Source organism: Photinus pyralis, unplaced genomic scaffold (genome assembly GCF_008802855.1).
Source record: "Photinus pyralis isolate 1611_PpyrPB1 unplaced genomic scaffold, Ppyr1.3 Ppyr1.4_LG8, whole genome shotgun sequence".
Lineage (NCBI taxonomy): Eukaryota > Metazoa > Arthropoda > Insecta > Coleoptera > Lampyridae > Photinus > Photinus pyralis.
The window spans coordinates 10,083,501-10,104,727 of NW_022170819.1; the positions used below are offsets into that span (position 1 = coordinate 10,083,501).

Here is a 21,227-nt window from a genome sequence, read left to right on the forward strand (position 1 = left end):
CTAATTTATTTGTAATTCACAATTTCTTGTTTGTCAACAAATAATAATAATTCGCGTAATTTTAGGTAATTTGAACTCGAAATTAGCTACAGGAGTAATTAGTTCTTAATTATTACTAATTGCCTGCAATTTATAAAAACCTTACGTTGCAACGTTGCAATAAAAATTTGGTTCCAATTGCCCCTAATTTAGCAGACGCGACATCTATAAAAGTTTAATTGTGCCTAATTTAGTGGAACTCTGTGCAATTTATTATTAGCAATAACGGTTTACCAACAATTAATAGCGTCAATTACGTAATTGTAATTGCAAATTATAAGATTAATTAACACACAACAATGTAATTTATTTGAAATTTCCTTCAATTAGTTAATAGTATAGGAGCTACGTACCTACTTAATTACATACTTGAAGAAATTAGTGCCTAATTAACATTTACCTACCGCTTTAATTAAATCAAATTAAATTGAATTATTAAAGAAAATTGTAATTACGCGATTATTTCGATATTTAAGCGTTCCTTGGGAAAGGTAAGAGCGTAAACTCTAATTAAATTATACTAATTAGGTATTACTCACCTGTATAAGTCTAAGGATAAGAGTTGTATTTTGAAAGTCGTACTCAAGAGAGAAGTGTATCTGTCCGACATTTTCAGATGGCTCCGAATTGTCGATGTACATGTCGACAAGGGATATCGAGCGATTCTGTAAGAACGCCATCTGTAACGAGGAACGTTAATTACTACCATACTAATTGTATGCAAATTGCCCTACGGATTGTGGGTTCATTTACGTCTTATCAGACTAATTAGTGAAGCTATTAAAGTTTCCTAATTACTTAATCGGGACATTATTACCACCTTGTCTGAGAATCGAGCCCGCTTAATTACAACAATATTGGTAAGTACAGCGTCCAGTTTATGAAACGGCAACGTCGCGCGAAAATTAATCCCCTAACGATTTTTTTTCGCGATATGGAATATAATGCGAGGGGCGGCTTTCGTCCGCTAAAAAGTGATTACGGCACGGTTTTGCACACTCGTAAGCGCGAATGCCGTGCACGGCCAGATATAACGACCCATAAATTCTGTAATGGCGTCAGTATGGAAGTGAAATGCGTTTTACACTAATTGAGGTTTATGGGATTTTCGCTCGTGCCTGAGTTTCAGCGGCCGTTTGCGAAATTAAAGGGACCAGTATCCACGGAGATAATTCCGCGAGAACTGAATGCTGTCCAACCGCCATCATTTTTTTTTCGCGACTGCCTGAGGCTCAAAAAGCAAAAAAAAGAAACGTAAGGGATTTAACGGATTTTCGGTGGAACATGCTCTCCTTAATTAATTCTTTTGTTCCTATATGATTAGCCCTTCAAATATTTAGGTCTCAAACCTTTTGATCAACTCGTTGAGTTACTGAAGTTCTGAGCCTCTGAGTCCTTGAACCTTGGATCTTTCAGTCTTAGTCACCCTCTGAGTCCATGAGCTTCGGAGACGTTGAGTCATTTAGTGCATGGGTTTCTGCGTGTCGGGCTCTTGAGGTCTGGCGCTCTAGCGCTCCGGATTCTTAAGGCCTTCGGACCTCCGGACCTTAGAATTTTTGACATCTTGTACTTGAATAGTTGCATCTATGAGCTTTGGGTCTCCCGCCCCTTAATTTTGGGATTTTCTTTCGGTTTTCAGACCTTTGATTCTTATAGCTTTTGAATCTATGGCTCCTTGAACTTTGACTAGTTTCATCCAGCCGCTAAGCGTCTGAGTCTGAGTTCTAACACACTAAGTCTTTGAGCCTTCCAATATTTAGACCTTTGGAGTCTTGGATCGCTGAACCTTTGAGGCTCTGAGACTTTTTAGACCTTGAGACATTGATTCATGGATAACTTGAGATCTGTAAATCTTCAGGTTTGAGACCTTAGTACCATGAGACCTGATTTTGATTATCGATAACTTGTTACCTTCTGTATAAACTTTCGGATTTTTGAACTTTGACTTTTTTGAATCTCATTTCTTTGAGTCCCTGAACCTTTGAGGCGCAAATGAGTCATTGAGTGATTGAACCAATGATTTTTTATCCTTAGTCTATAGCATCTGAGTTTCTAAGTCCTAACACTTTGAGCCTTTGAATATTTGGGTCCTGTATGGGCCCCCGAGTTTCGGAAACTAGGCGCCTTTGGGTCATTGATACTGGCGCCCTTGAACCGTATGTAAAGGTTACCAGTGAAACATATATTTCACACCAATTTCGAAAACTTGAGCCTATGAACCCTCCAGTATTCGAATTTGAGCCTTAGACCTTTTAACTTCTCAATCTCCAAGCCTTTGAACTGTTGAGTGTTCGCGTTTTTTTGATTCGGCGCCTATGAGCCTTTGTACCCATTGAGCCATTTCTCCCTTGAACCGTAAAGGTTACCCGTGTACCACCAGTTTCGAGTACTTGAGCCTTTGAACGCTTCAGTCTGAGTTTTACACCTTTTATCTTCTGTGTTGAGTCTCTGAGTTCGTGCATTTCTAAATTTTTAAGTCTTCTCGAGCATCAGGGTTTATAGTGCTTTACGTTTTTGAGTTTTTAAGTCATTGAGTTTTTCTGTTTTTGAGCCTTAGGGATGTTCGAGTTCTCAAATCTTAGGATCTTTGAGTCTCCCAAGGTCTTGGTTTTTGGCCTTTGGGCCTTTGGAGCTTCAAGCCTTTAAGAAATTGAGTTTGGAGCATGTCTTTGACTCCATAAGCTTCTAAATCTCTGCGCATCTGAGTTTTTGAGCCCTCGAACCCTTGAGCTTTTGAATCTTTGCGCCTCATTCAACGGTTGCCATCCTTTACCACTGAAACACATGTTTTAGACCAACCATAGTACTTGAATCTTTGAGCTAGACCCTTAGAATTTTTTTAGCTTCTCAGGTTTTGAGTTTTTGAACCTTTGAGTGGTCGGGTTTTCGATTCTGGGTCTTCATTTTTTGGGTTCTGTGATCGTGAAGGCTTCTAGTGTATGAGTTTTTGACTCTGTGGCATTTTGGCCCTTAAATGTTTGCGTCTTGGGGTTCTTGAGCATCAATCCTTATAGTTCTTTAGGTTTTTGAGCCTTAAAGTCTTGACCTTTCGTATTTATGAATTCTCGAGTCCTCGACCGTTGAGTCTTCTGATCCGAAATCCTGTTCTTTTCCCTTTGAGTCGTTGCGCCTTAAAGCCCTTGAGGGTTTGAGTTTTGAGCATATACATTTTTGATATTGCGTCTTTTTGGCTTTGTCTTTGGGTATTTTGGACTTTGAGTCCTTGGTATTTTTAGGTTTATGATGCTCTGAGTACTTGGCCCTTTGAATGTTTGCGTTTTAGAATCTTCGAGGTTTTTGAGTCATCTGGCCCTTGAGACTTTGAGTCTTTAAGCCTTTAACAGTTTCGGCATCTGATTCTTTGAGTTTTTGACTTGGGCGCTACTGCATCTCCAGCTCGTATTGAGTCTTGGAGTATTTGGGACTTGGGCCCTTGTGTCTTTGAGTCTTTGCTTTCGAGCGTTCATATATCAGAGTCTTTAACTCAGTTTTCGAGATTTGGCGTCTCTGAACTTCCGAATTTTTGAGTCTTAGTGCTTTCAGTTTTTGAGCTTTCGAGTATTGGAGTTTTTAAGCTCTTAACGCTTCGAGTCTTCGAATAATTAACCCTTTGATTCATTGAGACTCCGGCGTCATTCTGAGTATTTTGGTCTTAAAAGCTTTAAAGCATTTGGCTCGTCAAGTGCATGGGTCTTTTGTGTCTCTGTAATAGGAGAGCCTTTGCACGTTTGACTCAGTGCCGGTGAGTCTTGAGTCGTTAATTTTTTGAATTTCCGAGATTCTGAGTCTTTGAGTCTTCTTGGCGTTTTTTGACTTTTCGAGTATTTGGGTGTCTGAACCTTCCAGTTTTTGAGTTTTCGAGTAATGGAATGTTTGGATACTCAAGGCTTCGAGTCTTCAAATACTTAATCCTTTGTTTCTTTAAATTTTGCGCTTCCGGCCTTAAAATCCTCGGACCTTAGAAAATCTTCCAGTGGTCAAGTGAGTATTTTGTTTTTAGAGCCTTTGTTCTTTGCATCTTTAAGGGTGAGCATTTGCGCGTTTGGGTCATCTTTAACCTTGAGATTTGCATTTTGGGTTTTTTTGAACCGTTGCTAGTTGCGCATCCGAAACTTTGGGATCCGAGCTTCTTAAAATCCTGAATGTTTCACGCCTTGTATTTGCGTTTTTGATTCTTTAAGTCCCTGGGTCTTTACGCTTCTGAGTTCTCGATTTTCAGCTTTTGAGTCTTCGAGTTTTTGAGATCTTGTGTCTTCTGACTCTGAGTCTTGTGCTGTTGAGATCATGTACACTTTGTACACCTTGCACACTTCAGCGTTTGAGTCATTGCGCCATAGATCCTTGTAATTTTTAAGTCTGATTTTTTGACCTTTAGGTCGTCCATTTACTTAGCCATTTAGCACCTGAGTGTACTCTGAATCTTTGACCCCCTAGAACCATCGAGCCTTTGAGTTTTAGACCCTTCGAGTCTTTAGGTCTTAGAGAGTTTGATCCCTGGATACTTTGGCCTTTAGACTTTCTAATTTTGCAGTGAACTTAAGTGTCTCTGAGTCATGACCTTTCGAGTCTTAGACACTTTCAGATTTCGAGCCTTTGCGCCCTCGCACTTTCGGTCCTTCGAATATTTGAGCCTATGACTCTTTGACCGTTGAGTCGTTGAGTCACTGAGCCTCAGAGCATCTGGATTTTTATATCCTAACACTTTGAGACTTTGAGTACTTGGGTGTTTAGGTTCTATAGTCTTTGGGTCTTGAGCGCCTTGACGTTTAAACACTTTGTATATAAAAAAATTGTTTTTTGTTCACTCTGTATATATCGAACAGCATTGCTAGGTGATGTCTCAAAAACAGAGAAGTTGCTTTTTGAATTTTATTAATTTTGAAATGGCTCCTACATTTTGCTCTGTTTGTTTTACCACCAACCAAGAAATTAAGTTCCAAAGTACACTGTATTTTTTAACCTATTGATCAAGTAGACAATGCCTTTTTTGTTCACCCTGTATATAAACACTCGAGTCCTAGATTCGTTGAGTTTTAGAGTGATGGTCACTTGAGTTCCCTAGACTCACTCAGTGAGTCATTGAGTCTTTGCTGAGTTTTTGAGTCTTAAGTTACTGAACCTCCGTGTCTCCGTGTGATGGAGTCTTCGAGTAGTTCACTCTTCGAGCCTTCTGACTTTACATTAAAGTTTTTGAGCCTTCGGCCTTTAATCTTTTAAACATTTTCGAGTATGGATTTATCCCCTTGCAAATTTGGGTCGAGTTAGATTCTTGAGTAATTGAGTCTTTGCATTTTTGAGGATTTATATCTCTGGGTATTGTGCCCTTGCCATTTGAAATGTGCTTTTCAGCATTCGAGATGTTGTTTTAAAGAGATTTTCCTTCAACATTTCAAATTCGTTAAACTCAAACATGAAAAGCATTTGTTTCCGGAAGCAGGAAACGCAGATACCTACCAAGAAAGTTCGACTAACTAAATTAATTAAAACTCGCTTCTGAGATATTTAATTAGCGCGACGGCAGACGGGAGACACTTACCGAGGGATGGTCGCCTCCCTTGACATTTTGTAGTGCTTTGTTGGAGGTTGCAGTAGGTGTGCGTGCCTCTGGCGGTATCAACGCTCCCGCGCTGCTTCCGGGCGATTTCGCCTGGGGACTTCCGGTAGTCCTGTAAATAAAAAGAAAATTTAATTAAACGGTGTACAGCCCTCACGTACAGATTTAATACGTACGATCGTCTTAATTAGATTCCACGCTCGCTCGGCCGAACAATGCGATGCCGAGCGGGATTGTTTCGCGGTGGCGGATTTTCGGGTTATTGAAACTGTTAAGGGGATTATCAGGGGTACAAATTGACTAGCGCCTCAAATATGCATTCGCATGGAACACCCGTAGAAGTTTTTCACGTCTAAAGAGTAGGGACTGTGTAGAAATGATAACAAGCTTAATTTCTAAATGAACCACTTTTTCTCTCGGTTTGCCTGGCGATGTTAATTGAGCCGGCCTCATTAAGCTCACCCGTAATGTGTTTTCCAAGTGACTTACGATTCGCCGTTGAGATAAACAGAAGCGGAGTAACTAGGAATTATGGTACGTTAACGAGTCTAGCGACGTTATGGCGTATACGTCTTCGGCAACCTCTATATATTCAAATAAGGCGTTCGCACGGATGAGTTAGCGTTCGAGCTGCGGGTAACGCATGTAGATTTATGTGGGTCGAAAGGGAGAAGGATAAACCAAAAGGCGACACGAACTTAGCGCTCGAAGGTCCCGGCCCGCCAAGATGTCGCGAACCGTAAAGACTTTTTTGTTGACCGATCGCAGTAATCGTCAATTCTACTGAATAATGTCCACAGCGATCGTTCGAGATTCTAGGAGCTTAAAATCCCTTTTTAAACGCACCTTTCGACTCTACAAACCTGTAAAGGGTCATAAAGGCTCTTAAATTGAATGCTATTAAGGGCAACTAAAAGTGTGTGTAGACCATGGAAGGCTAATGATGAGGAAAGATTTGACGAATCATGAAGGCTTTTAGATACCCTTGACCTTTCTCTCTATTACAGTTTCTGAAAGCCTTCCAAGGCTTAAAAATTCCCAAAAATGGTTCACAGGGGGCAAACTCCAATTAAAGGCTCTTGGACCTTGTAAAAGACCCTTGGAGTCTCTTGAAGACTAGAAAACCTTTAAAGAATCTTAATGAAATCCTTAAAGGGAACAATAGATCCAAGGGTCAGAGTGCGAGGGCGTAAAATGCCCAGCCCAAGGAAAAGAAGCCCTTGAGATTATTTTTAACCTTTTAAATAAACGCACCTACTGACTCTAAAAACTCGTGAAGGGTCTTAAGGTCTCTTGATACTATTGCAGCTATCAAGAGCCACCCAAAGTCCGTGCACACTACTGAAAGCTCTTAAATGTCTTTAAAGATCTTTCTATGTCCCAAAGTTTATGAAAGCTTCACAAAGAATAATAGGGCCTTTAGGTGCGCCAAGGCTCTTAAGCAACCAAAATCTTGAAAAAGTTTTAAAGACCCCATAACATTCCCACAAGACCCTTGGAGGCTTTAGAAAATCTTCGAAAATTCTTAACGTTGACTAAGGCTATTGGGGTTTTTGGATAATTAGGCGTTTTAAATGTCCCAAGGCTCTTAAACACCCTAAAGTTTAAAAAAAGTTTTGAAACTCTAAAATCCAATGAAACCCTTGGAGACCTTACAGAACTTTTGGAAGGTATTAAAACCTCTGAAAGCTCTTAAAGACTCTTAATAGCGCGTCTTTTATGCGCTTCAAGGCTCAAAAATGCCCCAAAGCCCATAAAAATTTAGAGATTCCGTTTCATATCCCTTAGTAACCCTTTACGTTTGTTAAAAATCCTGGAAACGTACTTCAAGGCTCTTATAGCCTTATAACTCTCCGAAAAATTCGCCTCAGGAATATTCGCCCCCGGCAGATTCACCCTGGAAATATTTGCCCACTGAAAATTCTACTTTCTCCAGGGTAAATTCGTTCCCGGAGGTTTTGCCCTCGAGATATTTGCTCCGTGAAATTCGCATCGAGAGGATTCAGCCTAGGGAAAGCCACCCCCAGAAGATTCTTCCCTAATAATTAACCTCCGGAAGATTTTCTTCTGGAATAAATCCGCCGCCGATCCTAAAATTCTTCTTCAAAATATTCGCCCATGGAATATTCGCGTTTGGAATATTCTCACCCAAGAAAACTCCGCGCTTGATAAATTCGACCCAAGAAAACTTCACGAAGTTCACGAGTTCTGCTCTCAGAAGATTCGTCCCTGCTGTAATTCGCCTCCTGGAATATTCAACTCTGAAAATTTCCAGATGGCACGCCCCTAAAAATTCGCTCCCGGAATATTCACCCCCGGACAATCCGCCCTCGAGGTGTTGGCACCGTGAAATTCGCCACGAGAATATTCGCCCAGAGAAATCCACCCCCAGAAGATTCGCCCCCGGTTGCCCTTAAAAGATTTCCCCATAGACTATTCGCCCCTGGGATATTCACCTGCCTTTAGAGAACACGCCCACGGAATATTCGTCCCGGAAAATTGGCTCCCTCCCCCCATGAAGATCCGTCCCTAAAAACTCTCTCGTGAAAATTCTCCCCCGGGATACTCGCCATCGAAAATCTGAGATTCACTCTAGGAAAATTCATCGCTGAAAACTCGCTTCCAGAGGATACGTCTATATAAATTCGCCTTCTGAATATTCGTCTCGGAAAATTCGCCCCCAAGAAGATTCGTCTCTAAAATTTTGCTCGTGATAATTCTTCCTCGAGATACTCGCACCGGAAAATTCGCCTCAAGAAGAATCGCTCCTGGAAAAAATGCCTCCGAAAGATTTGCCCACGGAATATTCGCACTCAAGAAATTGGGAACACCTCGGTAAATTTCGCCCTCAAGAAATTTGCCAGCTCGGTAAATTTGCCTCAACAAAACCGGTCGAAAAATTCGTCCCTGATAATTCACCTCCAAAAGATTCACCCCTACAGTATTCACCGCCCCCAGATGATGCGTCTGTCAAAATTTTCCCCCGGAAAATTCGCCTCCAAGGATATTGGTCCCTAAAAATTCGCTCGTGAAGGTTTCCCTCGGGTTATTTAACTTGAAAGATTGGCCCCCACAACATTCGCCCTAGGAAGGTCTTCCTCCAAAAGATTCGCTCACCGAATATTCGCCTCCGGAATATTTGCCCTCAAGAAATTTGGCACCTCGGTAGATTCGCCCCAAAAAACCCGCACCCGAAAATGTCACGGCCAGAAGGTTCGTTTGGAATATTCACCGCTGAAAACTCGCCTCTAGATGAGACGCCCCTATAAACTCGCGCCCGAAATATTCGCCCCAGGAATATTCACTTTCGGAAGATTCACACACAATTATTTGTCTATTGAAAATTTTCCTCCAGGAAAACTCTCTCCGCCGTCAATTTGCACATTTTCCGCGTGAAGTTCGCCTTGAAGTGATTCGGCCCGGAAAATTCACACAGGGCAATCCACCCCCAGAGGATTCGTCCCAGGAAGATTTGTCTCTACAAGATTCGCTCACCGAATATTTGTCTCTGGAATATTCGTCCCCAAGAAATGTGGCATTCCGGTAAAATCGCCCCAAAAAACCTTGTAGCTGGAAATTTTACGGTCAGATTTGTCCCTGGAATACTCTCCGCGGATAAATCGCCTCCATAGAATACGCCCCTAAAAATACACCCCCAGAATGTTCGCCCCCGGTATAGCTATTCACCATGAAATATATATTGGCCGCCAAAAGATTCGCCCCCGGATGATTTGTCCTCGGAAGATTCACCAACAAAATATTTACCCACTGAAAATTCTCCTCTAGGAAAACCCACTGCACAGTAAATTCGCTCCCGAAAGATATTTGACCCATGAAATTCCTCCGAGAATATTCGTCCCGAAAGATGCGCTCGCAAAATATTTTCCCACTTAAAATGCTCTCCAAGAAATCCCTCTCCATGGTAAATTCGCTCACAGAGGATTCGCCTTCGGGATATTTGACTCGTCAAATTCGTCCCTAAAAGATTCGCCTCGGAAAATTCACCCAGGAAAATCCACCCCGGGAAGATTTGCATGAAAAAGATTCTCCCACAGAATATTCATCTCTAGAATATTCGCCCTCAAGAAATTTGGACAGCTCGGTAAATTCGTCCCAAAAAACCCGCACCTGGAATTTTCAAGGCCTGAAAATTCGCCCCTGATGATAATTGACCTGTGCAAGATTTGCTGAGAACTCACCTCCAGAGGATTGTCCCTAAAAATTTGTCTCCGTAATATTCGCCCCAGAAAATTCGCTCCCAAGAAGATTTGTCCCTAAAAATCTCTATGGAGCACATGTTCTGGTGGGGAATAGCTCTGAAAAATGTTTTGATCACTGCTAGAAATTAAGGCTTTGAAAACTGTTAAAAGTTTGAGCTCTTTAGGAATGCTCTTAAAAGCCTTCCAATCCTCGTATATACCTATGAAGCCTCTAAAGGAAGATTCGCCCCGGAAAATTCACCCCCACAAGATTCATCCATGTTAATTTGACCCCAGAGCCCCAGAATATTCGCCCAGAAGAATCCTTCCCATCCCAAAAATTTGTCTTCAAAAGATTTGCGTCTGGAATATTCTCACCCAAGAAATCTCGGCGCTCGGTAAATTCGACCCAAGAAAACCTGCGCTCGGAGGTTCTGCTCCTTGAAGATTCGTCCCATATATAATTCGCCTTCGGAAGATCTGCCTCTAAAATATTCATCGCTAAAAATTCTCCTTCAGAAGATCAGCCCTTAAAAAATTTCCCCGGCATATTGGTCTTGGGAAAGTCGCCCCCAGAAGATTCGTTCTTAAAAAATTTGTCAGTGGCCGTGAAAACCCGGAAAATCCGCTCTCAAGAAAACTGGAATATTCTCTCCCAAGAAAACTCGCAAATACTTTGTGGACAAACTTTCCGGGTGTAAATACTATTAGGTCGAATTTTGAGGGAAGGGGGGGGGGGAGAGAGAAGACGATTATTTTTCGGGAGAGGGGATGCTCTTTCTTAGGGGGCATTTTCAGAGGAGAATCTAAAGGTCTTTTTGTGTTGTATTAAAATATTCCCGAAATTACAAGGTTGGTGTGCGCATCCGCAATAAATTGCTATCACGTGATAGTGACCGTTCTGAAAAAAACTGAAATATTACACTCCCATGGGTTGCTTAAAAATGGTTACTAGGTATAAGACGGAGACAAACTTGCAAAAAAGTGCTTCCAGAGCTCATTATAGCGACAAATCCAGGTAAATCGGGCTAGGGGCCTTAATCAAACTGTCACAACTGATCAGGAAGAGAAATTGCAGGATACGTACTCTCGGGCAAGCATCTGCTCTCTCCGAATTTCAATTTAATTCGCACCGTACGTACGCCGTCCCCATTCATCATCTTGCATTACAATTTGCGTCGTCTCCGTCTTCCAAAATTGAGAATAAGTTGGCAACTTTTTTATCGCGAGAAAGGTATTTTAAAAATTACGTCAGACCGTGTCGGGAATATGTATTTTGCGAGCACGTTCAATCAGTCAACGTCGCGACGCCGACAATTTATAAATCTTGACGGTCGTGCATTGTGCGGGAACGTATAGGGGAGTAACTCACCTGAAAAATTACGCTCTCGCTTTTATTAACCTCCCCTCGAACCTACATTTAAATGCTAAAAATAGCGCGTCCGTATCCTCCTCCCACGAGAACGAGGTCAGTTTAACTAGCGTATGCATAATGAAAGTTGGTGGGGGTATCGACATTTTCGGATTTTTTTAAGGGAAACTTCGCGCACGAGGATGCAAGAACAATGCCAATTGTCGTAAAGTTTGGGAGCTTAATTAAGTTTTGTATGAGGAGATAAGCGTTAAAACGTCGTCGGCCAGTTGTGCAAATCGATACCTGCTGTAAACACCGAACCGTTCAAGAGGGACTTAATTAAATTAGCCGCGAAGCCAAGGGGCATTCGCGATACGACCGCACCTAATTAATTGGCAAATGGAAACACGATGCCACCTTTAGGGAAAGTGTAAAGTGAAAATTGGCGCAATAAATTACTACAAAAAACAAACAAGCTAAATTGTCACAGTAAATTTTCCACCCTGAAAGGGTTGCAGCTACACTGCCCATTCACCTTGACAATTATATTTTTTTTGAGCAACTACATTAACCATGGTTCTGTTTCAACGAAAAGTCTTTGATGACGTTGAAAGCTCTAGAGTATTGATAAGAGCTTTCTTGATATTAGTCTTTAATAGCTTGATAGAGGATTTTAAGAGTCTTGAAATATACTTCAAGAGGTTTCAAGAGTAATATAGTTCTTAACAGCTTTTAAAAGCCTCACTAGACACTGTCTGAGTTTTTTAAAGGTTATTATTCACTTTTAAAAGCCTTGATGACCTTGCCTAAGAATTTTCATTAGATCCTGGTACCTTTTGTATAAGGCACTTATTAAGATCGGGCGGCCAACAAAAGAAAAGAAAAAGAAGATGGGGCCAAGATGCTTTAGATGCTGGGAGAGACTGTCAGGTACGCTGTAAGGGCTCGGGTCGATCGGCGTTACGCTTCAACTGCTGGAGACCGAGTCACGTAGCTGATGATTGCCATGATAAATGAAATTGTGTCTTCGGCGAAATTATAGCGGGCTATCCAGCCCGAAGATCTAGAGGATCTGGATCTTATAGGTACACTCTTGAATAGCTCATGCGGGAGAACGATGCCAAAGCGAGTCAAAGCTAGAAGAAGAGGGGTTTACTGGTGGACGGAAGGGATAGCGGAACAGAGGAAAATATGCCTGGGAAGGATGGCAGAGAGAAATATTAAAGAACATGATAAAGAAAAGCAAGGAACGCTCGTGGAGGCGGCCTGTGTGAAGAGGTTGGTACCGACATCGACATCTGCTCTACATCACAGAAGAGGTGGCGAAGGCAAACTCGTGCACAAGGAAAACCAGGGGAAGTTTGCCTGGTGGCCTCACTAGACGCGAGGAACGGTTTTCAGAAGACCTAAAGGGGGGCAATGTTCGAGGCACTCTTGGAAAAACTGGAGACGGTTTACTTGAGGAAGATAATCTGAGACTACCTCCACCAGAGAACAGCACATGTCACCGCGCCAACTGGCGATTACGGCAAGTGTCCCAGGACCTACCCTGTGGAAAGCGGGGACGACGGGATGCTGAGGCTTTGGTATCCCGTAGGGGTTGAGGTCATCGTGTTTGCTGATCTTTATTTACAACTAAAACCGCGAGTGTCTAATAAACGTTCAATTTTCATAATTTTGTTACTCCCGAATTAGTTCATTATGGTCTCACTTATGGCTAATTATCACTAATTACTTGATTACGCCTCAGCGAAGTTCAATGAAAGGACTCCGTGAGCTTGTTTTCAATTAACATGTGCACCGTGATCAACTATCTAGATCAGATCCATGCGCCCGGATTGAATCTGGGTAATTACGGAATAATTAACATAATTTCACTATTGATTTCAATGAGGGCCTCATTGTTAATTACGCAGTATTTGAAAAATGGTTCCTAATTGTCAAATAAGTCATTCAAAATAATCTATTATCTAATTAGGGTGTAATTGCACATTATGTAATTTGTATTGTAACCTTTTTTTTTGGTAATGCTAGAGTCAAGTTTCCTCAACTCGGATTTTGCAAGTAGAATTAATTTACTAATTGTAATTACGAAATTAATTGTAATTCAGGAATTAGTCATTCTTTGAGCATTACTTCAGTTGCCTTAATTCCAGTTAAATTTAACATAAATTACGACTCTTTTTGGTAATGCTGAAGTCAGTTGTCCTTAACTTGGGGTACGGCATCTAATTAATTTGCTTGTAATTATGGAAACGTTTGCGACGCTTCCAATAAAGAAACCTATTCTAATTCCAGAAATAACAGTTAAATTAGGGGGGTGTTAATGTTAATTACGTAAATAACTAAATTACGGTAATCACACATTTGGTTTCAATTACTATAGTGTAGCTAAATGGACAATTACGGTAATTAGTAAGTAGCAATTATTTATTGATATTCGCTTCAAGCTGTATATAAAGCTTTCCTCTTAATTACAAACTTACCTTAATTATCTTATAATTATTGTTAATTTTCTGATAATTACATATAACATATTAGTTTGTTTTGCGCTAATTAGAGGAAAGCGTGTTAATAAATGATAGATTGGCGTTAATTATTGCTAATTTTCCCGAAATTAAGCACCGCGGTGAATAGCAATTTGTCATATTTCTTTCGTTGATCTGTAATTTAATTTCTAAAGTCGGTCGTGCTATTGTAATAATTATTAATAAGCAGGCAGTCGTGATCAATTTTAACTTACTCCCGGGAATTCGTAATTGACTTCCACGAAAAGCAATCTACAATCGTCCGACGCAGGGTAAGAGTGTCCAGTTACTTTGCCTAATTCGAATTACGTAATTGAAGTTAAGCCTAATTGGGTTCTGCCCATTGATTTTATTGCTTACTTCAATTGCGTTGATGAGTCTTAACGTCCTAACGGAAAATCGTAATTAGCGCAATATTTGCAATTACTTAGGCTGTACTGTAATTAAGCACCATTGTCAACCACGCATGTTCCTGTTCCAGTTCCTCAATTAAGTATAATTACACTTTAATTTATTACCGAGTGTAACTAATTATGTATCTCCACGGATAACTGAGTGAGCGTAAAGTGAAACGTGTGTCGGTGTGGGTAGTGACGACTACAAGTGGCTCGTCGGGGCTACTTGCGAAAGAAAGAGAGTCAATGGGCTTTAGGGGTGCCTAAGTGCTGCCTAATCAGGCTCCACTTCGAATAGAATAGAAGCTCTGTTCATACATTCCCAATAGAAACAGGAGGATAGTTCCTTAATTAATTACAATTATATCTTAATTTACTAACAGCTCTAGCTAATTAGATGATGCTAATTAGTGTTAATTAGTGTCTTTTTATAAAATTTTAATTCGATTTTACCACAAACAAAAGGAGCTTACCTTTGCTTTTTAGATTGAATTAATTAGCTAGTGTTACAGGGACTAATTTACGCGTAATTATATCTAGTTACATTGTAAGTAAGCTCAGGTTCCATAATATTATAGGTATAGTACTCGTAGCTTCTACATTTAATTATAATTGACCATTATTGATAATTGAGTCGTAACTTATAAACAATCGCGAACAGAATGCAATTAATTCGACTTCAATTACCTTAAATTGATTGATGGCAATTTTCTTGCATTTCTCTAATTCGTAGATTTGCTCATCGGGTAATCCTTTTTAAATTATATACCTTACTCATTTTTTAATATTTGGTAATAAATTGTGGCTAATTATAGATTTTAATTGAGCGTTTTGAGCTTTTCCTTTATTATGTTCAAGGTGGTTTGAATTAGGACAACTAAAGCAATGCTAATTTCGTAGATAAATTAATATAGTTTTAATTAACCTTTTTTATTGTATGGTACTGCTGCATAATTCTGAATTCGAAAATTACGTTAAAATAAGTAATTATTTCGAATTAGGCTGTACAGAAGGACCAAATTTTTTCGCACATATGGATTAACGCATTGTTCTTGTGCAGGGGTGAATATCAAAAACGTATACAAGCAATTTGAATTGTATCACGAGGGTGCAGCATAAAGTATGTGCTTAATAAACATAATGGCGCTTTCGCGTGTTGCCCGCAATTAATTACAGATGCAGTTTTAATTAAAAAAATTAACAAAGAGAAGCACGACGACAAAACACATGAATCATCACAATTAATTTAGTGAAATTGTCGAACGCCTTGTTTAATTAATTAAATTGTACGCTAAAAGTAATCACCGCATTTAATTTTAGAGCGGTCCATCACTCATGGAGCGCGCAGCAAATGAAAATTCATAACTGTCTACTCGCTTTACTCAAATAAGGGCCGAAATATGAATATTCATCGCTTTACTTACCCCATTAACAGACATTGTACATTCAGACGGATGATGAACTTAAGAAATTACTTACTCTAACTGTGCTCTGAAGAGGTGCGCCGAACATGAAACAAAAAGAAAGCTTCAATTAGTACGTGGCATATTATAATTTCAATTAAAAAATTCATTTCGCCAAGGACCGCCAGTTGTTGGACGTTAATGTAATTATTTAAATAGGTCCATGGAAGTGGCGTCTCCAATTGGAAGGTTTCCAAATCAAATTCAACAAGTCGTCGTAAATTTATGAGTAAAATTATGCAAGAGCCTCATCTGAGCTTTTTCAATTAGCGAAAGTGGGGGTCAGTTTTTATTTCGTACGCCAAATTCGGCATCATACAACCCTTGAGGGAATGGGGTAATTAACATATTGATTTGTGAACGGTTCAAAAATGTCGTGGGCAAATAAACCAGTCAACGAATTTATCCAGAATGGATCACGTATCTAGGAATCTAATTTCCCAATTACTCATTCTCGTACCTGAAAAACCACCTTTAATTAATTTTATTCTACTTGGAATATGCGCTCTAGGTTTGTTAAACGATCCTCATAAAGTGCTTTTCTACACTGGCAATTTACGGATTGGTTTGGAATTCCATCGCTAATTACTGAATACTAGACGCGGGATTAGGCGTTAATACTAAACGCAAAAGCTATTAGTATAAGGATCACATTTCGACACACAATACGTCTATTAATCGATCCGTCATAATGTAAGCGTCATGTTCCCAAAGCCAAATTAAATCTTGTTACCCGTTTACAGAACTCGGCATGTAACAGTCCTGGCCCGAAACGAGCAGGCTCAAGTACAAGCTCCTACCTTGTAGAAGTAAGCCTCGAGGGACTCTCGGGTCGAAATCGATACCCAGACAATAAATTTGCCAACTCTATCGATAAGTTGGTGGAATTCCCTTGATAATTTCAACTATGGGGATGAATATTTACATGTAATGTTTGCCAGACTGGTAGGTCACATCGCTAACCACCTGTTAAATATCACTTCTCGCTTTCTCTATCAAGATATCGACAAAACGATTTGAGGTTACAATACCGATGTGCTACCCACGTTAGCGTAACGTGAAGTGAGCATGATCTTGCAATGTCAATTTGGTGGCCTTGTTCCGCCCGGGCAATGAGGTTTATGCCGTCTTGAATCGCACATTATATGCTCCTGGTACAAGAAATAAATGCATGTTCCCTGATATTTTCAAAATGTCTCATTCTAGTAGTTAGTTAACACGCTGAAGTTGCGTAACACGTGCACCAGGAAAATAGGAGTAAAGAAAGGACGAGGAGAGACTCTTCGTCCCGAGGGCAGCACATATTCTCAAGATGCCAACTAGAATTTCACAGCTACTCTCCTGATTGCTTCTCCTGGAACTATAAGGACCCGTACATCAACATCCAATAACAATAATTGGATTATGATGTATGGTCTCCTAATATTTTCAAAATTTAGTGATAAAGTGGTAAAAAATCAGTCAAGTAAGAGGAAAAAGCGACTGGGAAATAGTTACTTTATAATTATAGTCTCCTGATACTTAAAAAAATTTAGTCAATATCATTCTACTGGTTAAAGCGATGAAAGAAAGTTGAGGGAGACATCGCATGTTCAACTGATACCAAGTGCGACAAAAAATAATTCCCTTACGATTATGGTCTCCTGATATCCAAAATTTTAGTGAAGTGTATCAGTAGTTTAATGGTCAAAATTTTTAAATTCTTGACGCCGGTCTTCTTCTAATTTGATTGATGCAATCAGGAAAATAAGAGAGAAAAGAGGACAAGGAGAACCCCTGATACGAAATGCGATAAAATAAGAAATTGTGTTGGTATTATAGTCTCCTGATATCTCAAAATGTTGGTGAGAAGTCAATCAATGGTTAAACTAGGAAACACTATTTTTTGTTGTATACCACCCCAGTACTCGACAGTTTTGATAATAGTTGTAAGAAGAGAAAGAAAATTCTCTCTGGTGGCAGTTGTATTCAGGAAGGAATTTCAAATCTTTCACTGATGATACTCCCTACAAAATAATCGAAGGTATGTGGATTTTTGAATACTTTTTTCGGGAAAACGTAGCAAGGGGGGATCTGGCGGCATGGAATACCTCCCAGTTGTTTCTAACTCAAAATTATCATGACCGGGACAAATTTTGCTTTCCTTCTGTTCGCCTGGGGGTATTCCAAACCCCCCAGACCCCCCGGTACCACTTTCTTTTGTGTTGTGGTCAACTAAGGCAGTACCGGGGGGTCCCGGAAGTATGGAATACCCCCAAAGCGAACAAAAGGAATATTTAATGGTTCTAACTCGAAATTATCATGACCGGGACAAATGTTGCTTTCCTTTTGTTCGCCAGGGGGGATTCCATACCCCCCAGATCCCCCGATGCTACGCTCCCCCACAAATACTTCAGCCCTTACAATTCTCGTGTTTTAAATATCTTCCAGAAAGGGAAGTTTGATGATACTCCCTAGAAAATAATCGAAGGCATGTGGATTTTGGGGAAAAAGGCACCTCTGGAGGTTATACCATACCCCCAGTACACAGAAAAATTTAGTTAAAGCCTATCGTGGCAGTTGCATTCCAGAAGGGATGACCAAATCTTCTTTCCTGGGTGGTATTCCATACCCCCCAGACCCCCCGGTACGGCGCTGTTCCCCAAATAGTTATGCCCTTACAACTGCAGTGTTTGAAATTCCTGCAAAAGCAACTTTGATGGCACTCCCTAAAAAATAATCGAAGGCATGCGGATTTTCTTGAGGAACCCAGTACCAGGAGTCGGGGTTATGGAATACCCCCGGTACACAGGAGAAATCGAATACTATTTGTCAAAAACTGTAGGGTTGTTGCATTCCAGCAAGGATAATCAAAACTTCCTTTTCTGGGAAAACGCAAAACGTTCATCCTTAATAGCGCACGTGAAATGGTCTCTTTCTAAACATTATAGTGTAAGTGCTGAAAGCACTAAATATTTTGGGGGAACCGAGAGGGGTCTGGGGAGTGTTGAATACCTCCACCCACACCACCCAGTACACGAACCTCTTATCTCTCCCAGAAGAAAAAATATAAGTGTAAAGAGGGAGAACAAGGGAGACATCACACATTGTATTCTCCTCTAGAAAATGCCCTAGAGAAGTAGTTGTATTGTGATTATAATCTCCTAATATTTGCAAGATTGCAGTGGGAGGTGTATCAACAGTGTAGTGATTATAGTGCCAAAATTCTCATTTTATAATCATGTCATTGAGAGACTGTCTTGATCTCGTGGGATCTGGCGAAGAAATTCACAGCCAATACTATTCTCCTGATACAATTTCATCTCCTGGAACTATAAGGACACATTCCAATAACAGTTTGTTTTTACAGGAGACGTATTTCTGGAAAATAAACGAATAAATCTAGTACGCCCGCAATTACGTTGAGACCATCTGCAAGAAAAAGTTAGTAATCCTGCAATTCTGCGCTCCTTATACATTTTCACCTCCAGAAAAGGTTACCAGGGTAGTAGACCTAAGGGGAAAAAACATATTACGCACACCTAATCCGATTTCATACCTCCCTGTACCGAGTGGATTTTCAGCACTCACCTCATACAAAAATACATAACACTAATTGCAACAGGAGTGTATAAGGGGAGTAAGAAGAAAGTGTGCCTGATATTTACTACACATTTATACTCGCCTGACACCGCAAACCTAAAAAACCAAGTTATTTATACTAGGTGACTAGCAATACGAGTAACGTCGAAAGAAACTTGCCGTCGTGACGAAAATCCTCTACATTGTATCAGGACTGCATAAAAAAGCAATCGGTAAGTGGGTAAACGAGCACCGTGCGCGGCTTTTTGCAACAGTACCTGTGCATAAACAAATTGGTTATTAGAGAAAAATGCAAATGATAAAACCATAATCTCCTAATACCACACACATTACTCCTGATACCATAAATCTCCAGAAAGATTAATTATGTGTATCGGAAAAGTCTCGAAATGTTCTTTACAATCAGATTAGGTATGTTATTTAAAGTGAAGTCCACAAAAATCTCGGTTGTACCAGGAGCGCATGGAATAATAAGGGCGTGGGCATACGGAAACCAGTTGCCTCTCATTATACCAAAACGCTACAAAAGACAAATCAATTATTGCAGAAAAATTGATAGGCCCTCCCTGATACCAAACACATCGACTCCTGATTACAGAAATCTTCACAAAAATGAATCCTTTGTTGTCAAAAGACACGAGCTCGGGAAGCTCGAAATGTACGTTACAATCAGATTATCAATATTAGTTTTAATCCAGTTTGGGTTCCAGAATTTTTTCGATTGTATCAGGAGCGCAAACCCGAATCTTTTGTCTCTTTATATGTACGAAAACGCGACTATATAAAGAGAACAGTGTAACATGAAAAGAAGGAAGGAGGAAATCGGACGGCACGTTGTATTCTCCTGATACATGCGGGAGAGAGTTCTATTGTAATTATAGTCTCTCGGAATAATCCAAATGTTAATGACAGCATCAGTGTTTTAGTAGTTAAAATGGTTCAATTTCTCGTTTTATTACTAAATACTCTGAAGCTCTCATAATCAGATTGCTGCAAAACGAGTACATCAGGAATAGAGGAGTGAAGAAGGGCGGCGGGGAGAAAATGCGATCATAGTCTCCTGATATCTATCAAGTTTTGATGAGTAGTGTACCTGATACCAAGTGCGACACAGAAATAATTGTACTACGATTATGAACACCTGATATCTTCAAGGAGGGCATCGCAATTGGTATTCTCCTGACACAGAATCCAACAAAGGAAGAAAGTATTTGGAAATAGTTTGGCTTTTGTGAGGAGTGTAGTAGTCTAGTGGTTAAAAAACATTTTCATTTTATTTCTTTTGATACTATACAATTAGGCTGAAACAAAGTCAATGTATCAGGAAAATAGGAATGAGGAGAAAGGATGATTTTACTTAAAACTCTTAATTATAATGTATGATGTAAATGTGTATAAGGGTAGTATAATACTGTGCCCGTCAATAAATTTTACTTCTGTTTGAGCTTCTGCAATCCTAATACCTTCAAGTTTAAAGGAGAAATTTGAATCAGGAGAACACAAATCACACAATAATCTTCCTTCAATTATACTTTTCTGAAACAATTGTAGACCTAGGGAAAGTCAGGAGCTAAATATTAAGATTGAATGCTTCCTTAGATGCTACGGTGCTATCCTCTTCCCCAAATAGTTCAGACCTTACAACGTGTTTAGAATATCTTCCAGATAAGGAACATTTGATTGCACTCCCTGCAAACTAATCAAAAAGGATTTTTGTAAACACTTTGGTGGAAAACGTAGCACCGGGGGGTCTGGGGGGTATCCCAGTAACATACTCCCCAGTACACAGGAGAAACCCAATACCTTTTGTTAACAACTATCATGGCAGTTGCATTTCAGAAGGAATTATCAAATCTTCCTTCCCTGGGGGTACTCCATACTCCCCTCCCCAGACCCCCGGCGCTACGCTCCTCCCCAAAGAGTTGTGCCCTTACAACTCTCGTGTTTGGAAAGATTTGATCGTACTTCCTACAAACCAAGATGAGAACCATCAAATTTTCCTTCCCCCCTTTCCCCCAGTACACAGGAGAAATGTATTACCTTTTGTCTGAAACTATCGAGGCAGTTTCATTCTAGAAAGGATTATCAAGTCTTCTTTTCGGGGCGGGGGGGG

At 40.2% G+C, this 21,227-nt stretch overlaps 1 protein-coding gene across 1 annotated transcript in view; it reads right to left on the reverse strand.

The window, feature by feature from the left end:
• Positions 1-490: 490 nt before the first annotated feature.
• Positions 491-21,227, reverse strand: part of LOC116178376 — a 33,989-nt gene continuing 13,252 nt past the window's right edge. The window contains exons 2-5 of the mRNA XM_031497858.1: positions 15,549-15,560; positions 5,576-5,705; positions 579-719; positions 491-520 (exon numbers count right to left, since the gene is read on the reverse strand). Coding sequence (XP_031353718.1) covers positions 491-520; positions 579-719; positions 5,576-5,705; positions 15,549-15,560 — 313 coding nt within the window. The remainder of the gene's footprint in view (positions 521-578; positions 720-5,575; positions 5,706-15,548; positions 15,561-21,227) is intronic.